This window comes from Watersipora subatra, chromosome 5 (assembly GCF_963576615.1).
Source record: "Watersipora subatra chromosome 5, tzWatSuba1.1, whole genome shotgun sequence".
NCBI classification, from domain to species: Eukaryota; Metazoa; Bryozoa; class Gymnolaemata; order Cheilostomatida; family Watersiporidae; genus Watersipora; species Watersipora subatra.
The window spans coordinates 44,684,486-44,701,431 of record NC_088712.1 but is presented as its reverse complement, the minus strand read 5'-3'; the positions used below and the strand labels follow the sequence as shown (position 1 = coordinate 44,701,431).

General features: G+C 35.4%; 1 protein-coding gene across 1 annotated transcript in view; it reads left to right on the top strand.

Moving 5' to 3' along the window:
• Positions 1 to 16,614, top strand: part of LOC137396352 (inositol hexakisphosphate and diphosphoinositol-pentakisphosphate kinase 2-like) — a 132,968-nt gene extending 116,354 nt beyond the window's left edge. The window contains exons 27-31 of the mRNA XM_068082586.1: positions 47 to 134; positions 4,347 to 4,487; positions 6,591 to 6,761; positions 8,965 to 9,081; positions 15,803 to 16,614. Of these exons, the coding sequence (XP_067938687.1) occupies positions 47 to 134; positions 4,347 to 4,487; positions 6,591 to 6,761; positions 8,965 to 9,081; positions 15,803 to 15,924 (639 nt within the window). The 3' untranslated portion in view covers positions 15,925 to 16,614. The remainder of the gene's footprint in view (positions 1 to 46; positions 135 to 4,346; positions 4,488 to 6,590; positions 6,762 to 8,964; positions 9,082 to 15,802) is intronic.
• Positions 16,615 to 16,946: the final 332 nt, after the last annotated feature.

Below are 16,946 nucleotides of genomic sequence, written 5' to 3'. Positions count from 1 at the left end.
ATCTTGACATTTTATTACACTTTTAACATTTTGTCTTGTTTGGCAGCCAATGATAGATGAGATGGATGAGCTAGATTCTCGTGACATAATTTCTTCCGCTCCCATCCCGGTAAATCAACACTCATCCTCAGAAAGTGAGTAAATCTATCAATCTTGCCGCAATCATCGTATAGAATACCGCAGAGTATGTTTGCCGCTAATAGCGTCACATCTGGTTAGGCTGGCAATGTTTGCGGTGGTGTATGTACCACCCTTATCAGGCAGATGAGTTTGTTATTTCTTGGTAGCCTTTGCTTGCATTGTGAGTCTTTATTTCATGCTCGTGCCATGTTTTCCCTAATGTCTGTTTCTTCGCCTGGTAATTGGTAGCTCTATGAAACACTCCTCTGATCTATTGATATCTACTCTTGCTATCGTTTCGTGTATTTATTCCCCCTTCCTCTATATTTACACTGGGTACCGATGGCCACTTTCACACAGCTACAAAGGTAAGCAAGTGTTTGAGCGTTGTAGTCGCAGTAGTGGTAGTCTTATAGTTAGGAAGGGCTGTCAGTTGACAGGATCACTGGCTATCATTTGTCGTTGTAGCTGTTGTATAGTTTTGCTTTTATAGTGAATTATAAGTTGTGTATTTGGTGTGGCAATCTCGTAATGTTATATGAGTTTAGAATACCAAAGGATATCATTGTTTTAATATTAGATTTAGTGTGCAGAAAAAAAACTTCTTTTTGTGTTGTACGGTATGAATCTTTTCCGGCTTCTGTAAGGTTTTCGTGGCTTTTGAGCTAAACATTGTTTTCAACTTTAAAGCTTTTCCTTTTTGCTATATCATTCATATTATGCATAGACAACCATCACATGTTTTCTCAGTGATGATATATTCAGCGCTTCCTAGACTAGCCCTATAGTGTCGCTGTTGTTCATGCTATTGCTAACATGAAATGGGATGGTTGTAGAAAAGACCATCGTGCATAGAGTTAACTGCGCTATCAATATAACACTAATTGAACAGCCAGCAATACAGGTTCAAAACTGCAAAGTCAAAAAGCCTTAGGTTCTTTGTAAAGATTTGCGAGCAAGAGGGTGGGTAGTAAAAGTGTTCGCCTGCTCGGAAAGTCTCATAAATCCATTTTTCAATGTTATTTTTTGTCAGTTGTATTCTCTCTTTTCTATATGTGACAAATATGGCTTATCCTAAACATCACCATTTTAATAATGTCCAAAATCTCCTGATCGTTGCACCTCTCACGCTTTTGCACAATTCTTCAACTCTTTCAGCAATTGTAATATTTCCATCTGCATGTTTGGTTTAACCAGCATCTAGTTTTTTCAAAGTTCACAATGTTTTCTTATCGAAGCTATGAGCACAAATATCACATAGTAATGACAGTGAGTCTGGCAATTCTAATTAGCCATAGTTTTATAGTGCACATGGCTTGTCCTTCTGCGGGCATCGTTAGCACCAGCCTACCCGCTGGTTCAACAACTAAGCCTAGGAGTTTGGATAACCTAGCACTGGCACTGCTGACATGCTCAGACACGTCTATATCAACTGAAGGTGACTTAGAGGTCTATGACCGTGCAACCCGTGTGTTACCTGCGCACTACGCGCAAGCACGATAACTGTTCAAACTTGACTCGCTTTGCTGCGTTATGAGTGTGTTGTGGTTGAGCTTGTCACCAGTGTGTATAACCCGTAAACTTGTTTCTTCGGAAAAAGTGTTTTTGGCAGATATTATTGTCACGTTAATGTGATTGGAGAAATCTTTAAGATCAAACCATAGATTGAATTTTATGTCACAGGTGGCTCAGGCTAGTCAAACATTTCTTTGTTTACTGTTCATCAGAGCAACGACAATATAATATCATGGCTCTGAAGCAATAATATTAAATTGTTAAACATATTATCTTAAATTATATTAAATTATATATTTAAATAGTTTCAGAATATAACTTATATTCTTAAATTATATATTAAATTAAACATCGTTACAGTTATTGCGATAAATTTACCGATCAGTGACATACCTACCAGCAACCCTTTTGCCGCGCATAACAGCCGGATACTTCAGCCGCATCCTGTAGCATTGTGGTGGTGATGATCATGTTGGGTATCGCATAGCATTTAATTCATGTAATAAAACAGGTAATAAACCAACAATAACGTGAGTTATGATGCTAAACGTGATTAAAATTAATATCATCGAAACTAGTATAATAGTATCAAAATAATATACCATAATAATGTAGTATATTATTAAAATAGTATATGATGTTGTTCTCTGAATGATTATCACAGCCATCCTAGCTGAAAGATATAAGGCAGCAGAAATGCTAAAGATAAGGATTTGTACAGTATTATTATTACACCATGGTATCATGAAGTTTAATTATTGTTTATGATATTCATAAGACTTCAATTTTCGAGCTTGCCATGCTCAAGAAATCGTATCCTAAATTTGTCATAATTTCCATAATTTATGGCGAGGTAACTTTATCATATCACAAACCTATCGGAAATGTTGGATGTAACGACGTGCATGTGGCTTCTTACCTCGCATTGCATGAATAGAGCCACATGGCTCTAAGTTGACACTTTGCATGCGCTGCCTTGTTGAACTTTCAACATTTCCTGGAGTGATGAATTTTGATTAATACCTAGTTCCTCAAAACTTAAAATTGTCACAAAGTAAGACTGGTAATTAAAATTGATTGAAATTATTATTTCCTCAAGAAGAAAATGTTTGGATAAAATGTTTGCTCAACCGTTAGATGTGATTGGTCAGTAGGTCTTATATAGGGCAGCGTTATATGTGATTGGTCAGTAGGTCTTATATGTGGCAGCGCTGTATCCCATTCTTTCAGATCCAGAGGGTTTAAGTCACTGAATCTGGAGTTCCAATATAACTATAATGATAGTAAAGTGACTATAAACCACTTTTATCTACAGTTTCAAAACTGATATTCACGAGGTCAGCTTCTGATGAAACTGGTTCAACAGTTCAACGGCGAATATTATTGTTATTATTAATAACATCTTATTTTACCCGTATCATTGTTAGAGTTTTTGAAAATTGAGGTTTCAAAGTTATAATTCACAAATAAAACATCTTTTACCTAGCATTCCTATAGAATTTTTATATGGGCCTTTAAAAAGTTCTTTTTCTGTTTTGGTATTTCTATTTAACTAATCCGGAATTGTGTACTGATATGGCGGCAGCTGTTCTAGTATATTTCCATCTCTGATGTCACATCCATCGACAGGCAGACAACGGGCTTTTGTTTCCTGTTGACCAAATTCAGTGTGTCACAGGTATAAAATATATCAGATAGGCATATATATAAAATACAAAATATAGCTGAGTTGAGATTGTTCCTTTTCACTGTAATTGATGTTCACATTATCCATGTCTGATCTGGCCAGATTATCCAAAAAGTGATATTCTATTCCAGTCATGCTTTTGTTTCACAGAAAGTTCAGTAGAATCTTCATAATTTGGTTTTCTTAAATATGCTGCAGTTTAGCAAACATCAAGTCGAATTATTTTTTACCAACAAAAATTATTATTTTGTATTTTTGTATCAAAAATTTTTTTTTATTGTTTCTTATCGATCACAACAGTTAGTAAAACATTGTCACTCTGTAAAAATGGCTGGGCTTATCTAAAGGCATGTTCATTAATGCATCGTAATAAACAGATAGGTTTCATAAGGTAGCTGTTTAGATATTATAAGTTTTCATATGAATGGAAATAAAAGGCCATGAAACTATCAGTTTTTCTTTAAATACAATTTTACTGTGAGTTGTTTAAAAATAATAAATTCATTATTTGAAAGCTATTCTTGGAACTTGTTAAAGTGAAGAGTTGATCACAAAGAAGTAGGCTAGATGTTTATGGGTCTCTGTTGAGCTTCAGTTGTCATTCATCATATCGGGTGGTGGAAACGTAATTTGACACTCGGGTGACCTTCAGAAACCATGCACATATCTGTTTAATCATCTATTATTTGATTGCGCTAGCGATTGTGGTTTTTGAAATTTAGAAAATTAAAGTTTTCGCGAAAGTACAATGATGGTTTAATCATGGGTGATATATTATAGGAACTTATTGTCTGCAGCGATGTGATAATTCTTTCTAGTAATTTTCATTATTTCAGTCTAATGGTGGTGGGGTAATAATGGCAGCCATTTAATCTTATTATCTTGCACCATTTCTTATGCGTTAAATTGTAGGTCTCAACAAAATTATTGTTGATGGCCCTTTTGCTTGGCGTGCCGCTGCGAGTGCCCGATAATCATTCACCTGCTTCATTACCACTTACTTATTAACTTTCTCCCGCTGTAGCTAACACAAAGAGGCACAACTCTATTCCTGGTTTCATGCATCATGTCTCCCCGACAGCGACTGGGAGTGCTCTCATCAGCACCAAGGTTATATCAGGGTCACGCAGTGCTCCCAACCTTCATGATATCAATGAGAACAAAGGTGGGTTTCTGCGGCTTGTTCCGGTTAATGGGAATGGTTTAGGGTTGGTAGTAAAACAACCAGAATATCTCATGGGCGAGTATTTTGCTAAGAAGTTGTCTTCTCTCATATTGGTTTGTTTACTATAAGTATGCTTTTAGATAAGAGGTATGCTATTGGTTACGCACTATTAAAGACGAACTTATACAAAATTTTTGTAGATTTTGTTAGAAAGTATTTGTATTTTTCTATCTTTGCGATCGTTTTTGATGTTTTAGGTGATCAGACTGCCAGGATGTTTCAAGATTAAAATCAAAACTTGATCGTGCTTAAAATCCTCAGACGGATTAAGTGTGATTATGACATCTGTAGTTGAAAAGCGACTGATAGAATAGAGACTCGTAACGCTGAAACTTGAACACAGTAACTGATATCAGCTATAGCAATGATAGCAACTAGTGATGTCACTTTGCACGTTTTTTTCTCATCAGTGTAACCGAGATCAAGTTTTGTCGGTTTCAGTCTTGAAACATCCTGGCAGTCAGATCACCCCAAACATCAAAAATAATCGCAAATGATACAAAAATACCGATACTTTCTGATAAAATCTACTAAAAGGATGTGCAAGTTCATTTTCAAGATTACGATCAGGTACTCCTTGTGATTGTATGAGAACTATGGTAGTTTATCCTTGATTGAGGTGAAAGATACAGGGCAACTGACTCACGTAGGACTATGTATGGTCATTCCTCAGCAACAGCCCTGGCTCAATATATTCCTCAGCAACAGCCCTGGCTCAATATATTCCTCAGCAACAGCCCTGGCTCAATATATTCCTCAGCAACAGCCCTGGCTCAATATATTCCTCAGCAACAGCCCTGGCTCAATATATTCCTCAGCAACAGCTCTGGCTCAATATATTCCTCAGCAACAGCCCTGGCTCAATATATTCCTCAGCAACAGCCCTGGCTCAATATATTCCTCAGCAACAGCCCTGGCTCAATATATTCCTCAGCAACAGCTTTGGCTCAATATATTCCTCAGCAACAGTCCTGGCTCAATCTAACACTCTGATCCTGCAATCTTGCTTGGCACCATCGCGCTGAACAAACAAGCAATATATGCGGTAGTTGAGACTCCATACAGGATTGCTGTGGATGGACCTCGAACTCGTGACATCCAGCGTAGGATACTGATAGCCTATCAAATGCACCAACCTATCCCCCCCACTCTAGTCTGCGGAATAAGCTTCGCTATAATAAGAGGGACATTCCGAGACGTTAAAACATTCTTGTACGGGGAAATGTTTTAAAAGCAGATTGCCAGGGCTCCACACGTTATGTGTAGCTTATTTAATGGGTAAAAGTAGATCCGCCCCAAGCAATGGCGGCCTCAGTTAGCAATCTCGGAAGTTTGATTTTCAATATAAATGCTCAACGATACATCTGATTAAAAGCTCCAAAGTGTGCCTTCACAATTATATTAAGGAGAACTGCCTTTGATGAACGCGGTTGTGAATGTTTGTCATAAAAGCAGTCCAGCAGTTTGCATCGAGCATGAAAGAAATAACAAGCAACACAGGGCTTACTACTATTTTTTTTTAATGTTGTTAGACTTTGATAGTCAAACGCTCGCCTTATAGCAAACTTGTTTAGTGTTTATTAAATGTTTTATTGGATTTCTTTACAGCATAATATAATATTGTGGTTCCTTGATATGATATTGTGGTTCGGTCACATATCGCTGAAAGTGAACGAATACGCATAGCACTTATCGCGCTCCCCTTACGTGATGAATATTTTTTCGACAATAAGTCATGCGTCCTTCTCCTTGGTATGTGCGGAGAACCCGTAATCCTCCTAGTAGGCTTATTGGTTTGGAATTGTTAGTCTGTTTTACCCAATATTCCTATTATCTGGCTTGTATAGGGCTATAAGTAAGAACTTAGGCTACCCACAAGATTAGCCCACAAATTGTAAGAATTATTAGGTTCTATTTATACACGTTCTATTCCGTCTTGGATAATTGCAGCTTCGTCGAGACAGATTTTCTAATGATTTTGTTTACACAGTTCTGTCATCTGTATCTTGGGGTCAAGGTTGATTTTATTTGTTTTTTTCTTAGCCTTGGAGGCTTACGGATTGGCTGTGCCAGAGATAATGCCGCTGGAGACCCTGCACAACTCCCTCACACTAGCCCACTTTGATAAGTTTCTTACTAATATAATAGACATGGTTGCAGCCACGGCCAAGCGATCATACGGAGCGATGCCGCGGGCTATGCTTGGCAGCCTAGGTTAGTCTTGTCGTATTCCCTTGTTGCTCGATAGCTGTTAGTTAGCACTGCGGAAATTCTTTGCATTGTTTTGTATGAAATAAATTAGTTTATTCTTTGATAGCCTTTGTGCCATGGTTGCGCTGACTAAAGGCTGGTTCAGACTATATCGTCGTATCTTGGCTTGATGCCACACTTCAGCGATCATTGATAATACGGTGTTCACGCTATCACAGACCTACCCCGTTTGCATCAGGAATTACACAGAGACGTAATTTTCCCATTTCTCTTTTTAAATTTTCGCGAAGAAACATTTTTGTTTTCGTGTGCTGGAATTAAATACTGGTCCTGCAGTGACTATCATAAACAGATATGAATAAATCATGCCATTTGCGATCCCGATATACCATCGCTGAAATGGAGCTCATTTGAAAGCCAGTTGTCGATGCTCGGCAAATTATTGGGAAAGTTTTACAGCTCCAATCATTCCCGACGTGTCCATGTTGCTTCGTCGATGCCATTGGTTCACGGTTCACATAATCGACGATAAACACCGAAAGAAAAACGATGACAAACGGTGATATAGCGTGAACCAGCCTTTACCCACAAACCGGCGTTTACCCTCTTGCCCTGGAATGTTTCAGTATCGCCATATTTGATAAATTAAATTTGTTAGCTAATAAGAAAGCTTGAAAAAAGTAAGATGACTTCACATTTCTCAGTTTCTTTAGGGTGGTTGATATTACATATAATGAGCACAGGGTTAGTAGCTTTATTTTATTATATCATCAGATAGTAACTCTTTGATTTTGTGAGATTTTGCTTTTTCTTGAAAAATTTTTTATTCATTGTCCAGTTTGGTGTCTATGTTTATTTGGTGTCTATGTCTATTGAACCACTTATTCCCTTGTATCATGATACACAAGGGAAACTGCTGTGTATATTTTAATAAGGGGGGAGTTTTGGACCATCTTGGTACGGATTAGTCAATTTACATATAATTTATTTTATTGTTTGTATAAAGTAAAATCACTATAACGTAAACATCCTCAGAATGGATTATTTACGATGTAGGGCATGTACTGTAACCGATATACGCAGTGTGCTTTGTGTACTACTAAAGGTATAAAGTGATGTTATATGAGTTTATGGCACTGTCAGCAGTAATACATTAATGCAGTGCATTGTGGTAATACTACGCGTTGTGCTAATACATTTAATTATAATAATACATTGTATTGTGGTAATCTTGCATTTTTAGACTTTAGTGAATTTTATTTATTAGTTTTTTGAGTAATTAAAATACAACACAAGTAGAAAACAATTAGAAGGTGATTGAATTCATTTATCAGGTTGTTAAAGAGATGATGAAACCAACACTTCTTTTTTAAGCTTGAGTAGCTTTTCTGTTGAACAGTTTGTAACCGTGCGTTACACTGACATGAGAGCTCAGGCTAACGATATATATTAGCTCTCTTTGTTTCAGCGGTGTAACTTACTATCTACTTGGCTAGATAACTTAACTTACTGTTATGCCCAATGTCTTGTTGTACTGTCAAGTTTTTTCAGAAATTTGGAATAATCGTGTTTAAAAGTGAAAATTTTTGGAATGGTGCTAGCCCTTTCCTACAATTATCATTATGGATACAGTGGCTACATTTTCATCACTGTTATCATTGTTATTACTGACGAATTTATGTCTGTTGTGTTCCACTGCTTGTCAAGGTAGGCATATAACATTTTATAATATTATATAAAGTTATTATATAACATTATATAATATCATATAACATTATTATATAATATTATATAACATTATTATATGGCATTATATAATCTCATTATTATATACTATTACATTATTGTTATATAATGTTATATAATACTATATTGTATAATATTATTGTATAATATTATATAGCATTATTGTATAATATTATATAACTGTTGCATCAGTTTAACCATTAGCCAAGTTTGTTATCTCTTCGGTTTTTTAAAATTTTGTGTCAATCATCATAAATATTACAAAAATGGCAGAATCTCTATTATGAAAAAGAGGAAGAGCAAAGGCAACAATTTTAAAAGTGCTTCATTGATTTTAAAAAAAACCTATTCTATGTAACGTTTGTAAAATTCTTATGTTGCTCCCTCAATATATTCCATATATTGCCAACAAAAACGTTTATTTCATATTTTGACTGTATTTTTATTTGTTCCGCTATAGATACCAACATGCAACAGCAGAGAAAGCAGCCACAAGGTGTGTTGAGTCATTCTACGAGGCTCATTGAAAGCGTAGCCCGAAATCAATCATCTATTTCCTCCGGTTATCGGGCGTATGGTAAGGTACTCAGTCTTTTTCATTCATTTCATGTTCGTTCAGCTCATCTTGTAAGGTTTGGGTCATGCTTGCAGGTAAAAGGCAACACGACTCCCCCTTCATCTCTAATTTAACTTTAATACATTAGCGAACTCCTTGGTAAAATACAAACCAAACAGATACTGTGGTCAACCAATCATATTCAGGAGAGACATTTGTCTGCTATATTGGTCAACACAACTTACAAAACTAGAGAATTTTATTTTCCATATGCGCACAGACTAAAATATTTCAAACCTCGGTAGACGGCAGCTATGAAACTTTGACCTTCACCCGCTAAAAGAATGTCTGTTTGAAACAATAATATTCATTTATTTATTATGTGTTTAGTAATATTGGAAAAGTAGCCTTATTATTCGTGTAATTGGAAATAGTTATTGCAAGACACAGCTGATGACAACATTTGTTTGAAATAATTGAAATCTGTCTTACTTTGTTTTTTCACTTTAAATTATTACTTCATTATAGGTGAACTTGCACGAAACTTTAGTCGAGTTTATAAGGAAATTCCGGCTTTTCTCGATCATTTGCGATTGTTTTTGATATTTGAGGTGATCTACTTCCAAGCTGTTTCGAGATTAAAATTGAAAAAACATGATCAAACGTGATCATTAAAACGCTCAAAAGAAAAATTTGCGCCGAAATGATGTCACTTGTTGAGCGAATGCTTCTCTCTCGATATTGATATCGGCTATTGCGTTCAAGTTGCAACTTTACTCGTCTCTACTCTGTCGGTCTGATTGCCAAAGTGCAACTATAGACGTCATAATCTCTCATTCTCTTTAATCTTAGCGTTTTAACTGCGATAAAGTGCTTTTTTGGTTTCAATCTTGAAACATTCTGGAAGTCAGATCATCTCAAACGTCAAAAACAATCGGAAATGATAGAAAAATATCGATAGTTTTAGAAAAAATATACCAAAGTTTTGTGTAAGTTCATCTTTAAATGCTGTTTTAATCAGTAGAAAACGCTGATGGGGAACTCAATGCATTGCAACCTGTAATGGTCATCAAATATAGATCGATATGCGTTAGACGAATCATGGAACATCCTGTTTCCTTGATTTATTTACTATTTTGGATTTCATTACTATGGAAGTTAATATTATCTGTAAACATCATTTGACATGCTCGGAGTCAGTATAAATTGAGTCATTTTTAAACATTTTAACATCTAGCCATTTTTATTTTGAGACTGCAACACTGTAAATGCTTACCATTGATTCTTACCAGCTTTTAGATAGCTGTAACGGATCCTTTGTATTCCTTTACCCTTTCTTCGAGTCATTGGTTGATTTTCTCGATTTTGCTTGTGCAAGCTGAAAAGAGCTCAAATCTTGCATTTGCCTCTTAATTTTGTATTGGAAAAATTCCTGTCAATGTTATTTTATAGCATAAAATTTTTAAAATTATTTGCTGACAGATTTTGGAGTTGTCACACTTTTGCATTGAATATATTATATTACATGTCAGTGGTCGCACATCTTCATTATTGCTCATTGTTACTTTGAATATTTACAATTTTATTTGCTAGGGGATTAAAATAGAGTGTTTTGTTGGATACGTAGTTGCTCCGTATCTTATCATATAAACCTACATGTAGCGTTTGCCCAATATAGGAATTAATTTACTATCGGCTCCATCTACCTTCACTATACTTCTTTTTGGCATCTACTTGCTACCAGAAAATTTTGATTGTATTTGTCTGCTATGCGAATCCACTAAGGACCTTCTTTGAGAATTCCTCACTGACCTTACTAACCCGTAAAAATTTACCAGTGGTATCTTTTATCATGCGAGTCTGTCAGTAACATTCTTGCTTTTCGGTTTCCTGCTTGGTCGCAACTCCCAGCTGGCTCAGCTAAGCAATTCTTTCTGAGGATATAACCTCGCTCTTGCTTCAAATTGTTTTCACCTTGTATATTGCCAATTTCAACAAACATTCTAAATTAGATTTATCTCCCATGTGAATATATGGTGGCATAATTATTTGTAGCTCCTCCCTTTATAATTCAAAGGTTATTGCAAACATAACTGTAAAGGTCTGTGTAGGTATTTCTATGGACTCAGATGCTAGTTTGTTCATAAATGTTTTAGGTGTTTTGTTGCTGGTTAAAATTGTTTATTGCAGCGATATAGGTTCAATATGTAACATGCTATAATCATAGCGTACTTTAATTGTAGCCTGTTAGCGTGCCGTCAGTGTAATATAATGTATGTGTAGCCTAATGCATAGCTAACATACTGTAATTTCACCATGAAGTAAGCGTAACACATTCTTACTGTAGCACACTCCAAGTGTGACGTATAATATGTGTTGCTGTTAGAGTGACATGGCGTAGGTATAACATAATCTCAGTGTGCTACACCGCAATAGTAATATTATTTAAGTACAAGATGCCCTGACATATTATAGGTGTAAAATTATGTCATTTTGCCATTTCATGTCTAATAGTGTATTAGCATTATATGTTGTTATGGTAATTATGGTTATTATTGTTATTATATGATACTGTCATATCATATTATGAAGGTAAAATTTGGTAGCCTATACACATATACATAATGTACATAGGCTACCATATTGCATATACTGTATATAGTGAACATGTACTGCTGCTTACCACAAAAAGCATGCTGTAATGCTCTGTATCACAAAGGCGACATATTCTTCCAGACCCGTTGGGTAACAGTATCTGGCTTGAGCACTTCCCAAAGCTTCATGCCACCAAACCTCAATCTACTCAGACATCTCAGCTGTCCTCGAGCTGGGAAGATAGGGATAGCCCTAGCCCTCTCGTCCAGCTCCCTCCTGACTCAAATGACAAGCGCTTCAGTCCTACCCTCCCTAACGCTTCTACTAACCCTGTGCGGAGTAAGCAGCTTAACCTCTGCATATTCACAAATTCCTCGTTGCACGAGTAAACAGTTTGGTCTAATGCCTGTTATGGGATAGAATATGTCTGCATTGATAGCAAACTGCTTTTTGTATTTAGCTCATAAACTAGTTAAACATGAATGGATATTATTCAAGCACCTTGGGAAGCTTGAATGATAGGGAGCTTATTTGAGGAGAAATATTAAAATTTTAATAAGTTTTTCGTTTGACAAGTTCTTCAACAGTGTTTAGATTTATGCCAAAACTAATTATACAGTATATATGCGTTATCTGCTCACCCTTTGTACGCTAGGCTGTTGTAACACATCAGTTTTGGAGTACGCACTACTTCATATACCGTAAAACATCTATTTAAATGCTATGGCGCTCTATTTTTTAACCTTTCCGCTATAGTAACGTTTTATTAGAGATGACGTTCAAATAGAAGGTGGCGCTGTATTTTTTTACCAACTCGTTAGAATTTTGTGACGATAAATTTAAACCTTTCACAAGCTCACCGATGCTAACGTCGCTTATATTTTGCAATCTCCTTCGGGTGGATCGACATTAATACCGTCGACTTCAACATCTGTAGTAAGCCGCTGTTCGTATACATTTAAGTATCAGACCGAGTTGAACAAGTAGTTTCTTCGAGGAAAAAAATTTTACTTGGATACAGTTATTACTTATATCGATGGTGCCGCTTTTAAAGATTTAAAAAAAAACTAACAGTTTGGAGTCAGAAGACGTACTCCAATGCGCCATAACAATAGATGCTATTACATCGTATGGTGTGCCTAAAGAGTATTTAAATCATTCATCAAAATGTTTGAAATCCTTCAGGTCGGATTGTAAACCAAAATATGGACGAATCTGAAAACAATCGATAGGATATAAACCTTTGTGAATTCGAATCAGAGTGTAGTTCTACTGATTATGATAATCAATCTTGTAAGGTACACCGTCACTAAAACCATGGCAGCCACGATCCGCAACAACGAAAGAATTAATTGTTATTGATTTAACCAATTCATTATTAGTACGATTTTGTGGACACTTTTCTACTAAGCGCTTTTTATTATGGATTCATAAGGATTAAATTAATGTCAAAGTGGCGGGCAATTAGAGGTGACATTTAGATGGAAGGTTGCGCTGTACTTCTCAACCCTTTGCCTATAATAGTGGCTTTTTAATAGAGGTGGCGCTTAAATAAAGGTGGAGTGCAAATAGAGGTTTTACGGTATGTGTATTTAATGAAAAGTTGATTTTTTTTTACATCTGCAGAGAACTGAGAGATTGCACATGTCATATTTAAATAAGTTTGATAAAAACAAAAATTTGATTAATATTAAACTTCGCTGACCTTCAAACACTGTCCTGACAATATATTATTGCTTGTTTTGATACACTAGCGCACAATAAACTTGTCTTCTAAGCTATATGTATCCTAGGAATAAGATGAAGTGACGGTACAACCATTATTATATTATTGACAAAAATTTATTGTGTTAAAAATATTTGGCATCATTCGCAAAGTTCTTGAAACCCCGGAAGTTCTTGGTAAACGGAAACGGTGCGGTATGAATGCACCTCCAATAAAATTCTTTGCGTAGTCAAGTAGATGGTTGGCGGCAGAGCTATAGCAATAAAGCTGTACATCTTGCTCAGCACGCCCTAATGTTTGTCCGTCAGCACGCCCTAATGTTTGTCCGTCAGCACACTGAATAACATGCTGAATAACTAAAAATTGTTGCATTAGAGACTAATCTCTGATTGAAGTGAAATTGTCTGTTCTCTATCTACAATCATACCTCTCTTGAAAAGCCAGCAGCCCTAATTTACCTATATAAAAATTAGTTGCACGGAAGTCAGCAAATTGTTGCCAAAAATGACATTTTTCTTATTTTCTCTTTGTGACAATGGCTTCAATGTATCTAACTTATGGGTATCACAGTTTAATAAATTATTTATTGTTTTAAATATCATGAAAATTATATCATTTAAAATCAAGCAATAAAATTATGGTACGATTTTTGTTACCATTTTCGTTTGGATATTCGAAGACTAGAAAATATAACCAATTAAAAAGCATGCGGTTTGAATTCCTTGGCTCCTCGCTCGACGTGTTAACTGTATTATTTTAAAATCGTGCCTTAGGCAGTCTAGGTGTGCCAATAAATTACAGAGAATAAGTACGCGCACATTCCATTTGACAAGAAGGCGGGTGATTGGCTCAGATAGTAGAGTGTCGGTCTATGAAGTTGGATATTACAAGTTTGAATCCCGTATGATGCAATATTTTTCTTAGCCTCTAATTATGGCTTCGGACATACGGACAGACACAGTGAGCACACTAAATGTTTCAATGGTCCCCTGATACATTCTGCCATCTTGCTTACTGATCCTTAGTTTTTCTCCATCGATAATAAAGAATTAATAGCTAATTAATAATTGAGCATTTTTTCGAAGTCTTTTTACAACATGAGTTTCAATAAAATACTTTTTCCACAATAAGCTGTTCAAATGTACACATCCTTAACTTAGAATATTTTGTTAATGATAACAGTCATGCCTTGTCAAAAGGCGCATGCTTTGTACATTTTTGTATGTTTTATTGTTACACTAGATGAATAGCCGGCGTTGTCCGGGTAATAAAAGTCTATATAGATAAGTACTGAAGTAGTCTTGTTTCCACAGTACCCATTTTAGCATCACCATGTTAAAGATATGAAAATTTGTTTGTGTTGTATACAAGAGTACATTTATTTTGGCACTGTCATAGTTACTTTACGGGGAAACTGTCGTTAAAATAACTTTGCAACGTCATAGCTCTCTGATTAATAAGTTTTATGCATTTGGATTTACATACAAGCCAAAAATCTCAACCCCTTTCAAAGCTAATGATAAGTTGTCATTTCAAATGACTAGTGATTACATGCGCTGCTTGCTTTACTTGTTTATGCATGCGCTAGTACTGCGTGCTGTTTCCCTGACCCAAATATCCTCCCAAGGTCACAGAAGGTCACAGATTTATTATAGAAAACAGTTATTTATATTTGCTTGTCTTAAAAACTTAATGTTTGGCTTTTTTACCATTGATTTTTTTGTCTTTGTTTTTGGTCACATTCATCAAAGCTTGTGCAGACGCTGTTTTGTCTATTTTTTGGTATTTTATTAGTTCCATTATGTGCAGCTGTCTATGGGTACAAGCGATCTCACATGTCTATTGAAGTATTTGCCAACTCATTAAATTTTAACGCTACTCGATTTTCAATTGTGCTGGTATCAAACTAGCTTATGTATTTAAAACAGCGCGTGCAGAATTTCAAATGTCTGGTTATATTTTAAACAAGTAAACACTTACCATTGTAATTTTTCGTTACTTTTGTTTATACAAAATATTGTTCAGTCGGCTTATTGATTCAGCTTACTATTGGCAGACTGCAAAAAGGGAAATTTAAATTTTACTTCAGTATAAATTAAATATGCAAGGTTTTTGCTGCATTAAATTATCTCCCTTAAGGGCACTTGATTGGTCAGTTTGTAAAGTCAGCTATTATATACTAGCTGGGTTGCTGATAGCAAACTAGTGCTCATTTCCTAAATCTTGCCAAATGTTTGCTCTATTTCCTTGGAACCTTTGATGATGGGATCTAAGCCATACTATTTGTATATAACACAAAAATCCGCTACAATATTTATATGGTATATTTTCAGCTTAATTTTTCACTTGTAGCAGTTTTCAAGTGACTATCCAATATTTTACAGTTTGGTTGCAGTTGTGTAGCCTTAGCTTTTCTTACAGATGCTGGGCTTTACCAAGGCTCCTCTAACAACACAAAGTCTCCTACCAAACAATCTGAACAGTTTCTAAATCAGTCTTCCACGAAATTTAAGCCCTCCGACACACAAGGTCAAACCATTTAGATACTCCTCAACAGTCAAAGTATTTTTTGAAACTTTTTGTTTGGAAATTGAGAGTTGTCTGTTTTTGTTAGTAAGTTATCAACTGTATATTCAAATGCATACATTTATAAATAAATTCACTCCTGGTTTTGGGAACAAACTTGTTCATGTAGCTTTTCTTCTCGCAAAACCGGGGCACATTGTCTTGGTCCTGTGCTGCAGGCGGGTTGGGCTACCTCATGTACAATTTCAGCATGGAGTTATCTCATCTATGTAGTAACATCATTTTTTGGCCAATCAGATACCTTCCAATTTTGATGTTAGTGAGAGCGAATATTATTTTATCACGGTGCTATAGTCACTGCATCTTGAGGTTTACTTCTTGGTCTATTTATTATTTTATTCCTATTGTATCATTTTACCCTTTTTATTTTACTTTGCTTTTATGTTTAGAAACACCTTCGCTTTGCTTTCTAATATCATTAACACCTATACTTTTAGCTAGTCAAATTCCGGATGTCTATGTATAAATCTATGTATAAGTCTATGTACAAAAGTTCCTTCTATTTACCATTTGTCTTTTCTTTGTTTTACATGTTTAATTTTTGTCAATTGTGTTCAATGTCTTTTTTCTATTCTGCAATTTGTGACACCTTCATGGTAGTATGAGATGATATGAACAACGTGTACATTTCTTGAGAAAAACAATGAGCAAACCTTAGAACTTTTGTGCAAAAAGTGGATTCTTTTCTTTAAAATTATTGATTTTCCAACTCTTCTTGGCAAAGGTGAAAGTAGTTAACTATACAAGAATCACGGCTCACCTGAAGGTTAAAAATGTTCGTTAAAAATTAGAAGCAAATTTCTTTAAAAAAAACACTAAAAAATTGAAATACACAATTATGCATACAAATAATACATGAATTGACATATTAGTGACTTCCTTCTCACAACAAACCCATTTATTCACAAGAACAATTATTCACAGCCGATGTAATCCAAACTCTGCCCGTACTATGCAAGTGGATTCTGTGGTGTAAAAT